General features: G+C 35.5%; 1 protein-coding gene across 1 annotated transcript in view; it reads right to left on the bottom strand.

Annotated features, from left to right (window-relative positions):
• The window catches only part of ATG3 (autophagy related 3), a 28271-nt gene extending 6881 nt beyond the window's left edge, over positions 1-21390 (bottom strand). The window contains exons 1-7 of the mRNA XM_007181930.3: positions 20972-21390; positions 18248-18289; positions 14598-14647; positions 10804-10874; positions 9323-9430; positions 4009-4058; positions 1869-1950 (exon numbers count right to left, since the gene is read on the bottom strand). Coding sequence (XP_007181992.1) covers positions 1869-1950; positions 4009-4058; positions 9323-9430; positions 10804-10874; positions 14598-14647; positions 18248-18289; positions 20972-21043 — 475 coding nt within the window. The 5' untranslated portion in view covers positions 21044-21390. The remainder of the gene's footprint in view (positions 1-1868; positions 1951-4008; positions 4059-9322; positions 9431-10803; positions 10875-14597; positions 14648-18247; positions 18290-20971) is intronic.
• Between the last annotated feature and the right edge of the window lie 22 nt (positions 21391-21412).

Below are 21412 nucleotides of genomic sequence, written 5' to 3'. Positions count from 1 at the left end.
ACTGCTTTATCTCCAGCACCAAATACAGTATCTGATACACAGATACTGTATTGCTCGATAAATATTTGATGAATGATGGATGAAAATTAACTGTTATATTAGATACCAACAACACTGTTTTAAGCAAAATTCATATATAGCAATTGTTTCTTTAACTCTATCCAAGGGAAATGTAACAAACATACTAAAAGGCTGCCAGATATTTAAGGCAGTCCCACAGCTTGTACTCTAAAAACAGTGCTTTATTCATAAGGTTCCCCACTCCAACCGGGACAACTGTATGCCATTCAGAGACAAATGGAACCCAGAAAGAGTATTTGTACAAGAAGGTGGTTCTGACAATTATGAGACATCCACGTGGAAATGAAACTAAACAAGTAGATGTGAAGTTCAGGAGATCTGGGTTGGGGGTTTAGACATGGATGTCTTGAGCGCAGAAATGGTATATGAGGTTGCTGTGAGCAATTTCGGTTACAAGTAACTCATTTGGAATTCCTCAAAGAATAGGAGTATACAATGGAAATAAGGACAAGACTCTTACTAGAATTCAGGAACAGATATACAGCTAGGTTTCACAGAAACTCAAAAGTAATTTAGGAAACAAAACTGAAAAAGGTACTTTTAAGTAAAGGCTACTCTGGTTGATAAGGCTATGCTGTCACCTCCTCATCATCGAACACCACTTGCCATTATGGTGCTTCAACTCTACTGACACTACCTTCTACTTTTGCATTCTCTCTCACTAAATCCTATGTATTGGGGGGATTTAGCCACCTTACAGCCTCCAAAATACCTGCCCTGTCTTTCTTATATCCTCTTCCTTTTTCCAACTAACCCTCTCTCTATACATACACATATTCATATTTAAACTCTCACAGAGAATCTAATGTAATTTATACACCATTTTTCCTGTCGTAAACAATTCTGTGCCAGACCACAGTATTCAATTACAGAAGTCATAAGAGTAGATAAAAATCTACCTGGGAGTGAGCAGAAAAAAAAAAAAGTGAAACCCCATGAAACAGTAACATTTAACAGTGAAGCAGAAGTAAAAGAGCCCAGCAAGATGACTTAAAAGAAACAGTCAAGGAAAAAGGAGGAAAATCCTGTGTCAAAAAATCAAGGGAGGAAAAAAAAGAGGAAATGGTTAACAGAATCAAATAAATAATGCAAAGAAGGTAAGTATAATAAAGACAGATTGGATTTAACAGAGAGGTTGTCCTGATGACAGCAATTTCTTCATCTAATTTTAAATATCTGAGGTTTCACCTGTATTAAAGATTATCATGCTAATGAAATAGGAAGCTTTGACTAGCCATATACTTTTAGACCTGTATCACTGTGTTCTGTTAGTACAGTGGGTTTCAATCTCTTGTAACAATGATTCACTAATGCAGTGAGTCTCAGCTAGCAATCCTAGGAAGGCACTTCAGATTTTCAGGGAGCAGTGGGGGGATTCCACGTAGTTCAAAAGGCCCCATTAAGAATCACTATCATAAGGTTTTAGTAGTAAGATGTTATCAAAAAGGAAAAAGAAAATACTAAATGCCAGAACAAATTTTGTTCTGAAAGAACTTAAGAATTAGCTTAAGAATCTGTGTCTTACGGCTGTACCCAGCATTAAAGATTTATGATCTGTACTGATCTCAGCAGAAATAATGCTATCATGGCTATGCTCTGGGTGAAGTAGAAGAGTCCAAGACCAAGATAAGTTCTGTGCAGATTAAATTTAAACTAAACAAATCCTCTCTAGGCTGCTAAATGTTAAATTTAGAACTCAATGGAGTAGAATTCTTAACTCACATCAATTACATAAATTCTAAAAGCAATATTCTATTGTGATTAAAGCAAATCCAGAACACGAATACCTTCCATATCTGCAGCTTCTCCTTCATCTTCCTCTTCCTCCTCCTCACATAATGCTGAGCAATCTTGGAGTTTTATACTGTCCTTTGAAATTGATTATATTTAAAGTCACTTAAATATGTTCATTAGTCAAATACTGAGCACCCACATGCCAGCACAGTGCTAACTAACCACTGTAAAAATAAGAGTGATAAGATATTTCTTATGGTCAAGAAACTCCTCCTTCAGATGACAAACCCATAAACCAATCTTTAAGAGTGATGTGCTAAGTGCTGTGACTGAAAAATATAAAAGTATCATAGAAGCACCGAGTCATCTAAAAAAGTTGCCAGTTGCACTTCCAACAAAACAATACTTCTAGTTAAGCAATTCATTAGTATTAGAAAACCAATTCAAAGTTAACTTGCACACTTAAAGGAGAAAAACCTATATATCTATAAATCACAATACATTTATAAGTTAAATTTATTATTATAAATAAAATACTATCATATTCTCTAATTTGTTAACATTCCTGACTGAATTAAGCAATTACAGTTATTAGAACACATAAGATCTCAGTTCTTAACTATATTTGCACTAGAATGAAATAATGCTAACCAAAGCCAAGCCTAATATACAATTAACATTTTCACAAAATTAATATTCTAAAAATCTGAAGTCAATGTAGTAGGTAAAAAAATTGGACATTTAGTTTCACCCAATTTATAATTTTACTCTGGATAGCAAGTATTCTAAGCACTAAATTATAAATAATCATGTAAATTCTATATTAAACAGGAAGTCACAGGGAAGATATATTCTAGTTGTAAATTATTCTAAATACTCAATCTTTACTAGGACATGAGAATGTTAAGTGGGATACAAAGTACCATATTAACCATTATTGCATTTATTAAAAATTCTTAAAAGAATTACCATAAACCTATCAAACAATGCTATCCACACTCCTCTGCCATTTATTATTCCCAAAGTCTGAAGCATACATACTAATGGCTGGAGTAAACAAGAGCTTCTGAAGCAGCAAAGCCATTTATGTAATTTTTCCTTTATCATTCAAATTCTCCAAAAAGTAAAACTTCAAAAGGATGAATTCTCAGGCTAATGAACTGAACCTTAAATCCCTAGCAAGCATAAAATTGTACGCAGGGAAAAAAATTATTGTTTTGGTTTCTAACACCTTCTGTTAAGCCCCAGTAACAAATCTCAAAAGATCCAAATGACAAAAACACATAAAGAAGACTATTTTAAACTAGGAACTGTTGTAGTTGAATGTTTCATAAGGACAAAAGGAACACAATTATTCTGCCCAAATAGTCTATCCTCTAAGAGATTTGACTGTGAACAAAACAGTTAAGAAAAGATAAGGGTGAAGGCATTTCGTATTTTTTTTTATATTATTTCAAACAACTATACCAAAAATATGAAGACAACTGTAATCATTCTTTCTCTAGAAATGGAAAAGCTAATGTAATACAGAGAGTCTAAATTAACTGAAAACTTTCAAGCAGAAAACTTCTACCCAATTATATATTTTTACCCTTCCTTCAAATGAACTATACAATAAAACCCATTTAGCTTCCACTCATCCAAAATGTCATGATTTTGGATGACATAAAGTTTCCTTTAAATTTTCAAAACAAAAAAACCCCCCAAAAAACAAGAATCCCTCAAATTAGCAGTAAATTAAGAAATTACAGAAGAAACGAGTAAATTACTTAATGTTTAAACTACAAATTTAAACACGATACCATCAGCAGCTACTGATCAGCAAGTAAATAAATCCCCTCAAAACCTCCACTTGAAGACCATTTGGTACTTAAAAACAAAAAGCCATTTCTTTTAAATGGTCTAGAAATCTTCCCAATTAGTAAAAATATTTGTAGATTTTAACCAGTTACAATCTCAAAAAATGTTCTTCTTAACCATTTGACAGATTAAAGAAAAGAGAAGCACTGGGAAACAGCAGTGCTTTGGTACGTTGATGTAGAAAAATGAGAGGGAATAAAATAGCTGAAATTTAAAAGAGTTTGATAATAAATAATTAGAGTTTGCATAAAAATGATATAAATAATCTCAAAATAAATACACATGCAAATAACTAGGTCACTGAATTTAGAAACATAAGTAAACAACCAGTACCTTGCTTTCCAGTGTAATCTCCTTAACTGCTTCGGTTATTCCTGCAATACCTGTTTAAAATTCAGCAAAATATAACTAAAATTACGTTGTAAACATCCTCCATTTACCTGATTTAAGAAATATAAAAATACTTAATATTACCTAATTTCTCAAAGTTCTCTGAAACGAGGAGGCAATGTTAGCAGCACTTTTACAAATGAACTCTAATAGGAATAAATAATCCCAAAGGCACCTTTCATATTAAAAATAAAATAAAAAATTTTAAATACCAATTTAATATTTTACCATAAATTATCCTACTCTATCATTCCTCATTTTTCACTTATTTACTTTCCTCGTGTGAGTCTATCTAAATAAATATTCATCCTCAGAAAATGAACAGATTAAGAGATTACAGGAGTCATAGTGGGTTGGTCAAAAGGTTCATTCGGTTTTTTCCATAAGATGGCTCTAGTAGCACTTAGCTATCTTTAACTTCATTCCAAACAATTCTGTTAGATTGCATGTGACAGCTGTCATATCAGCATGCATTTAAAAAAAAGACATCAAAATTGGTGAATTTTTGTGTTGCCATTTTACTGTTGAGGATGGAAGAAAAAAAGCAACATTTTCGGCATATTATGCTTTATTATTTCAAGAAAGGCAAAAACATAACAGAAATGCAAAAAAAAGATTTGTGTAGTGTATGGAGAAGGTGCTATGACTGATCGAACATGTCAAAAGTGGTTTGTGAAGTTTCGTGCTGGAGATTTCTCTCTGGACAATGCTCCATGATCAGGTAGACCAGTTGAGGCTGATACCGATCAATTCCAGACATTAATTGAGAACAATCAATGTTATACCATGTGGGAGATAGCCAACATACGCAAAATATCCAAATCAAGCATTGAAAATCATTTGCACCAGCATGGTTATGTTAATCACTTTGATGTTTGGGTTCCACATAAGATTAGCAGAAAAAGCCTTTTTTTTTTTTTGGCTGCATTGGGTCTTTGTTGCTGTGTGCGGGCTTTTTTTTTTCTCTAGTTGAGACGAGCAGAGGCTACTCTTCCTTGCAGTGTGCGGGCTTCTCACTGCATTGGCTTCCCTTGTTGTGGAGCATGGGCTCTAGGCGCGCGGGCTTCAGTAGTTGCGGCACGGGGGCCCTAGAGCACGCGGGTTTCAGAGTCGTGGCACGTGGGCTCTGGAGCGCAGGCTCCGTAGTTGCGGTGCACAGGCTTAGTTGCTCCGCATCATGTGGGATCTTCCTGGACCAGGGATCGAACCCAAGTCCCCTGCAATGGTAGGCGGATTCTTAACCACTGTGAAGTCCCTGGAAAAAACCTTCTTGACCGTATTTCCACATGCGATTCTGTACTAAAACATAATGAAAACGTTCAGTTTTTAAAACAAGCTATGACGGGCAGTGAAAACTGGATACTGTACAATAACGTGGAATGGAGAAGACTGTGGGGCAAGCGAAATGAACCACCACCAACCACACCAAAAGCCGGTCTTCATCCAAAGAAGGTGATGTTGTGTATATAGTGGGATTGGAAGGGAGTCCTCTGTTATGAGCTCCTTCTGGAAAACCAAACGATTAATTCCAACAAGTAATGCTCCCAATTAGACCAACTGAAAGCAGCACTCTGTGAAAAGCGTCCAGAATTAGTCAACAGAAAACACATAATCTTCCATCAGAATAACGCAAGACCACATGTTTCTTTGATGACCAGGCAAACACTGTTACAGCTTGGCTGGGAAGTTCTGATTCATCTGCCATATTCACCAGACACTGCACCTTCGAATTTCCACTGATTTCAGTCCTTACAAAATTCTCTTAATGGAAAAAGTTTCAATTCCCTGGAAGACTGTAAAAGGCACCTGGAATAGTTCTTTGCTCAAAAAGATATAAAGTTTTGGGAAGATGCAATTATGAAGTTGCCTGAAAAATGGCAGAAGGTAGTGGAACAGAAGGGTGAATACGTTGTTCAGTAAAGTTCTTGGTGAAAATGAAAAATGTCTTTTATTTTTATTTAAAAACCGAAGGCTCTTTTTGGCCAACCCAGTATTTACATTTAAACCTGCACTGAGATTTTTTCAACAAGATACTGGTTATACTAAATATGCTATTTAGGGGCTTCCCTAGTGGCGCAGTGGCTAAGAATCTGCCTGCCAATGCAGGGGATACGGGTTCGAGCCCTGGTCCGGGAAAATCCCACATGCCGCGGAGCAACTAAGCCCGTGAGCCACAACTACTGAGCCCACATGCCACAACTATTGAAGCCCGCGTGCCTAGAGCCCCTGCTCTGCAACAAGAGGAGCCACCGCAATGAGAAGCCCGTGCACTGCAACAAAGAGTAGCCCCTGCTCGCCGCAACTAGAGAAAGCCCACACGCAGCAACAAAGTCCCAACACAGCCAAAAATAAAATAAAATAAATTAATTTAAAAAAATTTTAAAAATATATGCTATTTGCTTCAGAAATCCAGGACATTCAGAGGTAGTAATATCATATCAGGTTTATATGGGACTTTCTATTTTACTGTTTCTATATCTTAAATAATCCTTACAAACACTATTCTATAAGGTAATGATTTCTCCCTATAAAGAAATGAAGTCTCCAGAAAAAGAAAGTAATTTGCATGAATCTCACAGACAGTTACATGAATAATCTGGGACTCAACCCACACCTTTTTGGTTCAATGCTCTGTCCAGTGCACCTCATTAAGCAACTACCTTGGAACCTACTTATCTCAATGAAAGTGACATTAAGCAGATGGCAGCATGATAAGTCAGTTAAATAATATTTCTAATTCAAAATATACATCAGTGTTCTCAATTAAATAATTCAACAAGGATGGGAAATATTAAAGAAAAAAAACCCCTAAATACAAAATATGCTTTGCTCCTTTGTTAATCTTCTAAAGCTTTGATGTATCTGTTCAATATATCCAAACCAAAGAATGACTCATTTTCACAGATGGAAAATGTCACAATCCACAGCTCTAGCATAAAACTTTTACTTCACAGTAGTTTTTCTAGAAATTACTTTATAATAGGTATGATTATTTTATAACAGTAAAGCCCAAATATTAACGTAATAAATTGCTATTACAAAACAGTTCACTGAATCTACTACATAGAAACACAAGAAAATAAACCTCTTCAATCCGTTTAAATATAATGTAGTAGTATCCCATTAAACCAGACTCTCCTAAAAGTAGGACATACTGGCAAAGAAAAAGAAAGCTCAAATGATTCTAATGAAGGTAATACTCTATAAGGCTGTGATGGTTAATTTCATATGTCCACTCAACTTGGGTAGGTTATTGTGTCCCATAGTTTGATCAAACAGCAGTCTAGATGTTGCTGTGAAGGTATTTTTTAGATGTGCTTAACGTTTAAATCAGTATACTTAGAGTAGAGCAGATTACCCTCCATAATGTGGGTGAGCCTCATTCAATCAGTCGAAGGCCTTAAGAGAAAGACTGAGTGCTAAAGAAGAAGAATTAATTCTGCCTCCAGACTGCCCTCAGACTCCAGCTGCAGCAATCAACTGTTCCCTGAGTCTTCAGGCTGCTGGCCGGCCTGACCTGTACATTTCAGAATTGTTAGCTTCCACAATCACGTAAGCCAATTCCTCAAAACAAACCTGTCTATATCTATATCCATGGTTTCTCTGGAGAACCATGACTAATACAAGGGCTAACAGAAATGAAAGAAACCTGAGAGAAGAAAAGCAGTGATGAAGCAAAGGGAACTGAGGTGAATAAAGAACCAGGTACCTAGCCTTGTGAGTCAGTTGGAAGCACTGCTTTAAGCCAATCAGAATATAGTTTAAACCTAAAATTCTAAGGGTATCTCTCATAAACTTTACTTAGAATTTATGTACACCAAATTAACTGAAGTAAAATACTATGTTGCTTTCTATGTAAGAAAATGATGCTACTTGTCTTCTGTCAACATGGCAAACATTTCTTTAGTTGTAGAATTTCTGTAATAGATTTCTGTCAATCCAATCATTCTGGCACCTGCTTATCTCTGTGATGAATGCCTTTGTAAATATGTACCTGGATTTTGGGGTAGGGGTTATGGAATAAAATACAACTAGACAACTTGAGAAACTCACTAACTTGATATCAGAAATACAGTGCTATAACCAATGGCTCTATTCAGTCAACAGGCAATTTCCTACAGATGTGCTACTCACATCTCCCAGTCATGTGAAGACTAAAGCAGAGCAGCTAAAAGATTTTGGAAAGATCCAGGGGAAAAAAGAAAAAAAAAAAGTCCAACAGCACTACTCAGTGGAGAAAAGAGGATGATTTTTGAAATTATTTTAAGAAGTTGTTCAATCTATTTTCTCTAGGCCTTGACATAACAACATTCAACTCATTAAGGAACAAAAGAGCTTCAAATCAAGGAGCTCAAGTCCTAAATCTGTTTCTATATCATCATAAGGAAATGATGGCAGTATCCTTTACTCAGAGAAGAGGAGAAACAGACTTAATGAGGTACTTTTTCCTGTGCAGATTATTTAGCCCTCTGACTACTGCAGTGAGTCTCAACTGAGAGTAGCAATTTTGCCCCTCGCAGAATACTTGGCAATGTCTAGAGGCTTTTCTGGTTGTCACGACTGGGAGGATGTGACAGGCATCTAGTGGGTAGAGCCCAGAGATACTGCTAAACATTCTGCAATGCACAGAAAATGCTATGACAAAGAACTATCCTGCCCAAAATGTTTATAGTACTAAGACTGGGAAACCCTGCTCTACCACTACATTTGATACACCTCCTATTCTCTAGGAGTTAGAGGGAGAACACTTGTTTTTAGTATCCTAGATTTAAATTCAGAACATATTTTCTTTATTAAAACTAAGTCATGGGCTTCCCTGGTGGCGCAGTGGTTGAGAATCTGCCTGCCAATGCAGGGGACACGGGTTCGAGCCCTGGTCTGGGAAGATCCCACATGCCGCGGAGCAACTAGGCCCGAGAGCCACAACTACTGAGCGTGCGCGTCTGGAGCCTGTGCTCCGCAGCGGGAGAGGCCGCGATAGTGAGAGGCCCGCGCACCGTGATGAAGAGTGGCCCCCACTTGCTGCAACTGGAGAAAGCCCTCGCACAGAAACGAAGACCCAACACAGCCAAAAATAAAATAAATTAATTAATAAAAAAAAAAAGAAAGGATTCATATCTTTAAAAAAAAGAAAAAAAAACTAAGTCATAATATGCCTTTATGTAGCCTTTTTTTTTAAATCAAGGCTGTTATAAAAGATTGTAAAGGAGTTTAAAACAATTTAAACTAAATACATGCCATTCTATTCTCCTCTTACCTGTATTATGATAAGTATCTACCCATCCCCCATCACCATCATCTTCTTCAATGATAGCTTCCAATTCATCTGAATATTCCATCTGTTTGCACCGCTTGTAGCATGGCACTATAAAAAAAATGGCAAAAACAGTTACTAGGACATAATCTGCTTCCTATAAATCCATTAAAAAAAGAGAAAGTTTATTCCATAAAATATATTTCTGCCACCAAAGTATTAGGTAAATATTATATTTTACTTCTAATAGGAGTACTTAATTTAAGAGATACATTCAACCCACAGACAAAATTATTTGACCACACTTATCTTTCCCTAAATACAAAATCCCTTTGTATTTGTTAGAAGACAAATACAAAGGCTCTACTGGGAGCGTTCTATATATTCTCTACCCTGATGATCTGTGAGGATCAACAAAGCTGAAGTCAGAGATGACACTGTTCAACCTCAGGCTAATGAATAATATACTATTTTAACAGCTTTACTCTCAGAACATGGAGGCGCCACCTGTCACACTCGGAGGTGGTAGAGGTGACCTCTGGTTTGCAATGCTAAAGTAACTTTCAACATGTATTTCATAATTCATATTTAAGCTCCAGCTATTCATAATGGATAAACCAGTTTAAAGTTCACTAACCTGCTAAACTTTACTCTCTTATACAAATTGGTGCCAAGTTTTTCATATAGCAAATGCATCGATTAACAGGTATTATAATTCATATAAGCCTAAAAATTGAAAAATTATAAGGTAACAACATTACGACATGGGGTCAACAAAATGCTATTAATCTCCTCATTTTTTTTTAAAACAAGCAAGATATAAATGACCAATCCTATCAAAAAATATACTGTAGGAAATAAAAAACTGATGTTTTGTACATGTTTTCCCTTTCCTATAATGAGCAAATTAGAATAGAAATCAATGTATTGTTATGTGATTAGATAGGGACTGTAACAACCTTTTGATGTTGTTTTCAAATTAGCTTCATAAGTAACTTCATTAACTTCATAAATACCTGTTTCAGAAACATTTTTGTGCCTATAGGCAATCTTTCAATGACACAATGGACAATAAAACCTCTAGCTTTGAGATTTTAGATATCAAAGATAGTATCAGTTATACTTTCCATAAAAAATTTAAGTCTAAAGATGATTAAAATAGCTAAAAAGATTATGATTATGAAGTCTGCTTAAAAAGCCCAATGAGAAAAAAGTCCAATTTTCCTTAAAGCTCTTTTCCTTCATATCTTAAAACTAGACATTTTTGGCAAAAAGAAATAACAAAAAGGAAGGAGATAAAATCAAGTATGGAAAAAATACTCTACCCATAGAAAATCCACAGTTTCATTACATTTCCACATTTCTGGCTGAGGGAAGCTGCAAGTACCGCTTTAAGCATGAATTACGATCAGCAAGTGCTAAGGTTTTTTAAAAAATATAACTCTTTGCGCAAAATTAACTAATATATACAACATAATTCTTACCATTTTTGGTGACCAAAAATTGTTTGCCTGATGGTAGGTAAGCCTTCACTTTCAATTCCTCCCCTGTAGCCCTTTAAAAAGAGTGAAAAGCACCAAAATACAAAAAATATTTTAAAAGACAAAGACAGAAGATATCACATGTTAATCTCAACACTACACAATCCACACCCCTGAGAAAATTATTTTAGGACTGGTTTGGGAAGGATGCCATAAGTGACATATACGTCACAGCAATGAAGAGCACAGCAATATTTATTGTAAGTGAAATGTACCAAGAGATGCAGACAGACCAAAAGAATTTGGATTCAATATTACACAAAAAGGTAGAATAATACAGAACTATATTATGCAACTATTGTGTTTGCCTCTAACCAAATATAATCTCATTCAGATTTTTAATCTTAAAGTACTGCTCATCTGAAGACCAAGAGGAGGCAGAAAAATAGCTCCATGACATTACATAACAAAGTAGGTGGTTCACAAGATCCACATTCCTACCACTGCATTAAAATTGGAACTAAGAGATAGAAGATGCTTTGAATCACAAGATGATAATGTTGAGAATAATAATGGTTGTAACAAACAAAAAATCCTTTTATTGAGTGCTTATTAAGTATAGGAGCTAGAACTCTAACATGCAGTATTTTTATATAATCCTCAGATACCTAAAAAGTGAGTAATATTTATAGTCCCATTTTATAAGTAAGTAAACAAAAGCTTAAAGAAGTCGGGCTGCCCACAGTCACAAAACCGGAAGGTAGAAGAGCCAGGATGGAGCCAAGTGACTCTAGGGCTCCTGCTCTTGAACACTGCTCCCTCTGTGGGTCACAGCCAGCTATCTGATTTTGGGGGGCTACTCTGGAATATCTCACTAAGAAATTTGTTCAAAGATTCTTCTGTGGGTCACCTAGGGGAACTGGTCAGAGCTAGAGTGGCATGTGTTATCTGTCACAAATATAAATGATCACAAATTTTGAGTTCTGCTGCCGTCTTAAGCTTCAGTCTAAACTTCAAACCATAGATTTGAGTAAAAGATAAAGCCAGGAAATGTCCTAAAACTATTTGGCAGGCTTCTAGTATCTTTACACATTTTCCAAGTGTCAAATTCAACAACATCATGGCAATGCCTAAAGTTCTGCGGGAAGATGATATAATACAGTCACGATGGCACCTGTAAACATGAACGTATAGCACAGAAATGGTCTGTTTCTAGCACTGATTTAAAATGAATTGTTCCTTTGGCCCCAACAATTTAGCCAGAAGTATAGACATTGGAGTGTGATATAACTGAGTTCTAAGTTACAATAAAATTATTTAAACCATCACAATTTATGAAATGGAACTATAAACTACTACCTGCTAAAAGAAGATCCTGTCCATATATACCAACCCCTATAACAATACTATAAATTATATAACTAAACTAACTAGACAACTAAGGGCTTCAACAAAGAAATCCGAATAAAGAAAATGTATATCTATCACACATGTATTGAAGAAAGTCCTTATTTAGTTCTTTTTCCATAAAATGACTATTACCTTAAATTTTATATATCTATATGACTTGAAATATACATATATATTGTAGACCACAACATAGCTAAATATAGTTTTAACAATTTAGGGAGGAAAAAAGTCTAAAATCAGAGAGCTTCTATGAAATGAACATAATTTAAAATATGGAACAGAAATACACATAGGAAAGACAAGGACATAAAAATAAATGAACCTGACATTTCGGCCTTTCTTGGTACATAAAAAACAATGTTCTACAAGATAAAGAGCAATTGATCAAAAGCAGTAAGAACTATTTTGGATATGTGTTAAGCATAAAAATTAAGGGTAGGTTGGGCAATGGCCAAAGGCTCGGTGACACAAATGCAGTTTCTCTTTGACTTTCTGAAATACTGAAAACAGTCCAGGAACCCACTTTATTATTTTACAGATCCTAAAAGGCCCATGGTCCCCAAAGAGGGGACAGACAGAATCATGAAACTCACAGAGGGGCAAGGACTTGTTAAAAAAAAAAAAGAAAAAAAAATTAAGGGTAATAGAAGAGGCCACAGATGAAAGAGAATTCTAACTGTGATTTTAAATAGTTTAATTATTTAAGCTCTTTAGATATTAAGGAAAACATTATCAATTAGAATCTTGTTAATTCTAGAACCCCTGCTCCCAAATCAAAACTCTACCTTTCAACTACAATTGAAAAAGTGTCACTAAGGGAAAAAAAAGGATGTAACAAGTTGAACCACTCATATCCAAACAAGATGATAATTCCAAACAATTCTAGCCTAATTAAAATAGTCTGTCAGTATTGGGATCAATTTTGCAGCTACTGCCAGGTGCTTTTACCATAAGTATTCAAAGTAATGAAACTGAATTTGTTTTAAAACATTCTGTTATTATTCAGATATTTAAAAAACAAATTATGAGAACTGCTAGTTGTTTAAATTACTTTATAATTAAAAGAAAAGTTAATGAGGAAAATAAAAATTGGAAAAGTCTGTTACAAGTAGATTTCCAATTAAGACTTTATTTGGTATCATGAATCTTTCAACTTTTGAGCTCATTCCTAAAAAGGGGAGAAACTTTTGAACCTTAAAGAAGGTCCTATGGTAAAGAACCGTAAGATTCTGCAAAATTCTGCATTTATTAATGTCATAAAAAAATTCAATACTTCTTAATTTGAAAAATAAGCTAATCAGGTTCCTTAAAAAACTAAAAATACAACTACCATATGACCCAGCAATCCCACTACTGGACATATACCCTGAGAAAACCATAATTCAAAAAGAGTCATGTACCACAATGTTCACTGCAGCTCTATTTACAATAGCCAGGACATGGAAGCAACCTAAGTGTCCATCGACAGATGAATGGATAAAGAAGATGTGGCACATATATACAATGGAATATTACTCAGCCATAAAAAGAAATGAAATTGAGCTATTTGTAGTGAGGTGGATGGACCTAGAGTCTGTCATACAGAGTGAAGTCAGTCAGAAAGAGAAAAACAAATACCATATGCTTACACATATATATGGAATCTAAAAAAAAAAAAAAAAAAAAAGGTTCTCATGAACCTAGGGGCAGGACAGGAATAAAGATGCAGATGTAGAGAATGGACTTGATGACATGGGGAGGGGGAAGGGTAAGCTGGGACAAAGTGAGAGAGCGGCATGGACATATATACACTACCAAATGTAAAACCGACAGCTAGTGGGAAGCAGCTGTGTAGCACAGGGAGATCAGCTCGGTGCTTTGTGACCACCTAGAGGGGTGAGATAGGGAGGGTGGGAGGGAGACGCAAGAGGGAGGGGATATGGGGATATATGTATACATACAGCTGATTCACTTTGTTACACAGCAGAAACTAACACAACATTGTAAAGCAATTATACTCCAATAAAGATGTTAAATATTACGCTTATGAACAGAAAAAAAAAGCTAATCAAAGTTATTAAACTTTTGAAAATTATTTTTTAAAGACCCACCAAATGAACAGACTTAGACACTATAAAGAAACGGAATACTGGTAAAGGAAGTAAGGCATTTCTCTCAAAAATCTCCATCTTCTGTGCTAACAGAGCAAAACAAAACAGGCATAATGCTCAGTTTTTCTTCATTTAATTTACTTTTGCAACACTGGAGCACTATTTAATAGAAAAATCTACTAGAGGAGGGTTAAACAGGTCATTCTAATTTTCATGCACTAATCTATTTTGTAAACTGCCAAAATTATGAAGTCACAGCTTTTATAAACTTTCTATTCCTCACTCAAGAGTACTTACCATTGCCATGTTGGACAGTGGTGGACTAAGTGATCTCCAGCTGCCACAAACTATTGAAGATTTAGCAGAAATATGAAAAAAGGAAAAAAGAAAAATTGAACATCATTGAATGTAAGGTGGCAAAATACCAAAGGGATCATCCTGTGTAACCGTGATTCAAAATAATCAATTAAAATGCAAACAGCACCAACTTGCTCTACCAGCCTAAAGATTTATTTTTGAATATTTATTAAAAGTACAAAATTTTTAACATCCATGAAAATGTAAATTAATTTTGGAAGAAAAAATATTGAGTGCTGTTAATTTTTTTATTCAATTGTAATCACTGGATTTAGATAATGCCAAAAGCATACAGTACCATGAAATGAATAACGGTAACACAACAGGATTTTAAAATGCCAAAAACCACTTTATGGATGAATAAAATGTAGAGCGATTTTTGCTAATGGTTGAAAAGTCAATGAAGATCTTTGAAAAAATTACTAAATAACTACAGGTCTATGATGTAAGAATAGTTTATTACATCACAGTGCACACAGTTTTTCTTCCTCATTTAAAAAAAATTTAAGTAACATCTAATTTTGAAAGCTTTTTCACACTATTAAAGGAATCATTAATAAAAGTGAGAAATGTACTGCCAAACAATGGGGAAAAAGTTAGAAGCTTTTGGATTGAATCAGAAAACACCAAGACAATTAAGAAATTGAATCCTCTAACAAATCTTGGACTTTCTGGGCAGGCTGAACATTGTACAAATTTTTGTTTTTCTTCAGAAATGAAAAACAGACTCAGGAAGAAAGAGTTTAATCTTCTGAGAATTTCCATTATACATGAGCATGGACTGATCTTATCGCAAGAGAGAAATCCTGCTTATTCTTGAGAGCAGAAAATGAAAGTCTGTTAAACATAACTGCAGTGTCCCAACTCAAGCTATATGCACACATACTTCCCCAATTACTATTTCACAACAGCTCTAACTTAAAATCATGTATTGTTCATGGGTTTATTACACAGCAAAAAATTATATTATCTTTAACCTTCTAATGTCTTTCTGAGAAAAGTGTGTCTATGTATGATATTCTGTTTTGAGAGAATAAAACTCTATAAAATAAGAGTTCTGACAGTAACTTCTTTTAAGAAGATAGATTAACAAGATAAGATTTAGCAGCATACTCCCAACAGTAACTTTACAAAATGTTTCTGTTCTTTTATTTAAATAATTTCTTTACTACTTAAAGGGATTAGGTAAAGACAAAAACCCAAACGAAAGCAATACCCTCTCCCCCAGGTTTTAAGCATTTTGGGTCTTTGCAACAAGATGCTGCATAACTCTACGGCTATTGGGAACTAATTCATCATCACCAAAAAAGTATTAATTTAACAAAATGCAAGCAAAACAAAGAATTAAAAACTTAAAAATTCTTTAATGATACTGCCTTGAGATCATAAGACTCTAATATTTTATTCCCCAGCACCTCTGGTGGCATCCATTGAAAAAATAACAAAAACACTAGAAGATAAGGAAAAATATAAAAGAACATATAATCGCTATGCTACTAATGATATTTAGTACATGTGTATATCTGCTCTCATTAGCAGTGGCCATTATTATTATTACATGCTTCCTATGTTCAAATGAAAGATTCAAGTTTCTAAATTCTCAATACTGCTTACAGTAGCTTTCTCTTAGTGATTAAATATTGGATAAGACTGAATAACTTTAACAAGGTAGAATCAATATTAACATTCTGATGAGCAACTTTATTCTTCAAGCTATCCTCTATTACTAGTACTCTATTTACTCAAGTCATACACATGTTGTACATTAAAGTATTTTTAGTCAGACAGTACCATATTAGATAATGCCTGTCCTTATTTTTAGACACAATACTTCCACATCTCTCAATGAAAACAAAAAGATAGTTAGAGGCTGACAGCCAGAAGCCCAGAAACAGTAAGAGAAAACAAATGAACAGATCAACTCAGTATAGTACTGATCCAAAGCATTTTGTCTTCTGGTTTTCTTCCTCTAGACTCATTCTAATCTAATTAAATCCCATAATTGCACTCTATCTCAATTCAGCATTATGTGGTTGGTATCCAGCTGAGCTAGTTTTTGCCTTGCATTTGTTTAAAACTGGGGAAATTCATAAATCACTTCACGATACAATTAAGTGTAAGAGTTATTCATTGTAGGATTAGTAGCTGTTTTAAAATGGTTTGCTTAATTCTACTCAATGACCACAGACTTGTATCTCTAAATCCAACTATCTATTTACCAATTAGCCATTTTCACATAGAGGAGATGAAGCCGAAGAGTACAAGAAAAACAGCACACTTTCATCTCTGCTCTTTATTTTAGATACTGAGTTTCAAGAACATTAATGATATCCTTAAGCTCAAAATTTAGTTTTATTTGGCATTCAAGGTATTAAACTCATGATGCCTAAGGGAGACTGGGTTCTTTAGAGAATGTTGAGTCAAAACCCCTCATCTTAAAGATGAGGAAACATGAGGCCTGTGCCTAGATAAATTGATTTGCCTGAGTCAGAATAGGAGAAATTAGAGAAATGGGTCTAGAAGGCAGGTCTTCTAGGTTTTGCCATACTATTCTGTGTCTTCACTAAACATAAAGACAATTTTAGATAAAACAGTCAGTTAAGCACACCATCCTTTGAACTTACAAGGATCTGGGACTGAAGAGATTCCATCACAATTGAAAACTAAAAGATCGGTTAATTCCCTGGCTTGAGGTCTTGGAATTTACAACCAGATCATACAACATGGCTCATTTCAATAAAGTTCCATTGCCAATGACTGGTACTTTTAATGAGAGTTAAAGGTGAAGCTTAAATAAATTATTTGCCATTCATTAAGACTAAAAAATAAGTCTGATGTAACCATAACTATTCATAAAACTGGAGTCCAAAAGGATTTTTAGACCAGAATGTATTTCTCTAAAGACAACAAAATAAACTACCTAAAGGAAAGACAATACTCTTATTATATAGATTTAGTGAACAAGTAAAATGATTCCTCAAAACATAATTCTATATTAAAAGTTCAATAAAACACAACTGGCCTATAAAAGAGCCATTTGTTTCAGCATTAAGCAGATTCATCATTGTCTGGTTAGTAGAAAAAGTGAAAGAATGGTGGGAAAAAAATCAATGTTAAATATGTAGCAATAAAATATTTAAGCTGAATACTGATAGAAAACTTAATATCCAAGCATTGAGACAAAGTTTCCAAATGGAAAACCATGAAAACTCATGTTTGGGGTAGAAAGAAGCAAGACAATAAACACCAGAGTCCACTGCACAGCTCCATATAATACAAATATGAGTGAAGGATAAGTCACTATGGGAATCTTTTCCATTTCCTCTCCCACCCTCATTTCTAAATAAAGAGAAACTACAGAAAAATATGAGAAATGGCAAACTGAGAGGGAAGTTACATTTTCTTTTATGGGAAATAGAAATTGCTATTATTGTAATTACAATTACAAAATTGCTAATATAGTCAACAGGATCTAATTTTACTCAAATCAAGATTAAATTTCAAGATGTTTTCTTATAAAACACAAAAGCCACCCAGTTTTATGTAATTGTAGAATATAATAGCTTTATACTGATATCTTCAATACTCACCTCTTCTGGGGTGATAACACCTGTTTCCTTAAACTTTGATTCCTAAAGAAAATAAAAAGAATAACAGTATTACACTATCTCTCACTTTCAACTGAAAAATGTTTGTGGGCAACTATTTGCCTGGTACCCATCTAGGTAATGGAGCATGTGCAAAAAGACAATCTGTCACTGGTACCTGACCTCAAGGAATATGTAAGTATAACAGAGGAAACTGACATGAAAGTAATTACAATATAATGTGATCAGTGCTATAACAGAGCAAAGCTCTTTGGAAAAACATTCAAAGATTTATACAAACATTAAACCTCAAAATAATTTTGTGAAATGACGAAATATTATTTTACAGAACAGAAAAATGTCTTAAAGATGTTTAAACATATTACAATTCAGCCAATGTCTCATTTGAGTAATATTAGAAACCAAATCTAGAAGTCCTAAATCATTTAATACTTTCCCATTATTCTCATCTCCACCAAGATATTATACAATATTCTCTCCTCTAAAGCAAAGATGTTACTTACCAAATTTTTCTAAAGTTTAAGTTATATATAAGATTTTGTGGTAGAAATCTACAAAAATGAAGATTCATTTATGAACATTATTGATTCAAAAAATACCAAATAACTACTATATGCCAAGCACTATTTAATAGGGACATAATAGGGTAATAGGGACATAGAGTGAATAAAATAGACCATACCCCTCCTTGTCCTCATAAGAAGTTTAAACTCTAGTTCAGGGTGAAAAGCCAAATGGTCATCAAAGATAAATGGGGCAGAGAGGAAACTGGTCAGGGGTGGAGGGAGAGAGATGGTTATTTAAAATAGGATGGTAAGAGAACAAAGACTGCACTGATGGGTGACTATAGAGTAGAGACCTTAAGGAAAGGAACCAGCCACAAGGCTGTCTGGGGGAAGAGCATTTCAGGCAGAGGGAAGAGCAAATGCAAAACCCAAGGCAAGAGATCGCTTGATGGATAACACAGAGGTCAGACTGGCTTTTAAGCAAAAGTGAACAAGGGCTTTTGCTTAAAAGCCAGTAGTGTATATATATATATACCAAACAAGTATAGGCTTGAAGATCATTGTAAGGACTTTGGCTTTTACTGTACATGTGCCTTCCAAACCATGATTTTTCTTAATTTTTACTCGTTGGGATAAATCATCATTTATTTCCCAGGGATTTAGTTTTTTCTCCTTGCCTTCCCATGTCTAGTAGGAAACTACAAGAATTCACTCTGTAAACCAACAGTTTGCACAAGGAAGATCAAGGAGAGGGTCATTAATTCTGCTTTCCTTATTACTAAAAATACATACTAACAAGCTAACACATCCTTTCAGTTTGGTGAACAAGTAGAATGCTTTCTCAATACATAATCCTATAAATTCAAAATAGCAGTTTTATATTTTATTTGGGAGGTTTTCTTCTCTTGCTCCTCTCTCCCTGAAACTAAAAAGTTTTAATAATTGTGTATTATTTAAATGCTGTATGTCTAGTAAATTAGACGTTTCTAATAAGATGACATAATCTGCAAAAGAATCATTCGATTCAAATGTCAAAAAAATTATTTTCAAAGTTGACTGAATAATCTTAATCATGATGGGTTTCACAGTTAACAAATGTAAGCGTAGCAAGTGTTGGAGTTCTCATTTATAAACTTTTTTTTATAACTTGGCCCAACAAGATATCATTTTAAAACCATTCTTAGAAATAAGTATTTAAAAACTACAGGACTAATATTTCGCTTTGTCATGGAAAGGGAGCAAAGTAAAATCTTCTTAGAACACCAGAGTAACTTCTTGAATAGAGAGGAACAACCACTTCCATGGATATTTCATCCTACACTAAGAGTTGTAAAATTTTAAATGAAAGCTTAAAGAAAAAAAACACTTAAGCAAGAAATCGCTATTCATTTACTATCACTGCTCGCTTTTCAGAAAGGAAAAATAAAGATACAATAACAAAAAACTTACCATAAAGGGTTATAAAAGAAAAACTCGAATGCACTTCTAGAAATTTATTTTTGAAAATGAGAAAGTCAGTCACTGCTGTAATAGCTAATGTGTCACAATTTTTAGTTTAAAAATGCTGTTATTGCCAATGTAAAAAAAAAATAATGTATCTAGAAGGGTCAAGCTGCTTCGTTATTATCACTGACGTCCAAGATGAACTAGTTTCAGCTATTTTAAAACTTGGGAAAGGGGGTTTTGCCTGCAAACTGGGTTCAACGGTACTGAAAGAAATAATTTTGCAAATTTCACCTTGTTCCACTGAAATCTAATAAGCTGCGCCCTCATTGACAACTTACTATTTCAAACTCTTAATTACAAGACTTACTACGAAATTTGAAAGAAAAAAAGTAACATGTCATTTTAGTACCAAACACTGATTCATTTCCTTAAAATAAGCAAAATCCTTGTTTAAAAAGTTCAAAAGACTTCCGAGGTTAGGATTTAATGTTCTAAAACCCACTTAGCTGCGGACTACGTTCCAACCCGAGCTGAGTTCTGGCGGGAGAGGTACGCACAGAGCGTCACTCCAAGTTTACCCTAGAGAACAGCTAGATACGACCGCGGGAGGGGGCTACACCTTTTCCCGCGTACCACCCTTGCCAGCTTCCTACACCGCTCCCCACCGGACAACACCGTGACTCCCCCGGCGTCCGGTCCTCGGTCCCTGCAGAGCCAAGCGTGAGCCTGACAGCCCCCCGCAAGCCCGGCTTACCTTGAGGACCGGGGTCAGGTACTCAGCCACTTCCAGTGCCTTTCCCTTCACCGTGTTAATCACATTCTGCATCCTGGGGCCGGAGTAGCGGCCGGCCCCGCGTCGGAGAGGAAAGGGCAGCCGGGACAGTGGTCGGGAGTCAGAAAATGTCCCTGCTGCCGCCGACTCGCTTCAGCACCGGCTGGCGGCACCCGAGGGTACGGGACGCGACGGGAGGGACGGGACGAGGGGGAGGGGCGGCCGGCGCGGCGCGCAAGGGCAGGGCGCGCGCTCCTCGCGCCCCAGGCAGCGCGCGGCAGGCCGGGCCCAGCTGTCACCTGGCCGCGAGCGAGGGCGGCGGGGCTGAGCTGGAAGAAGAGGGCGCACGCGCACCCCTCGCCCTCTCGGGAGGAGTCTTCTCTGCCAGCCTTCACTTGCGCCCCTTCCGGCTTCCGCTTCTTA

The sequence above is a fragment of the Balaenoptera acutorostrata genome, chromosome 4 (genome assembly GCF_949987535.1).
Source record: "Balaenoptera acutorostrata chromosome 4, mBalAcu1.1, whole genome shotgun sequence".
Taxonomy (NCBI): domain Eukaryota; kingdom Metazoa; phylum Chordata; class Mammalia; order Artiodactyla; family Balaenopteridae; genus Balaenoptera; species Balaenoptera acutorostrata.
This window is presented reverse-complemented; position numbering and strand designations above follow the sequence as displayed.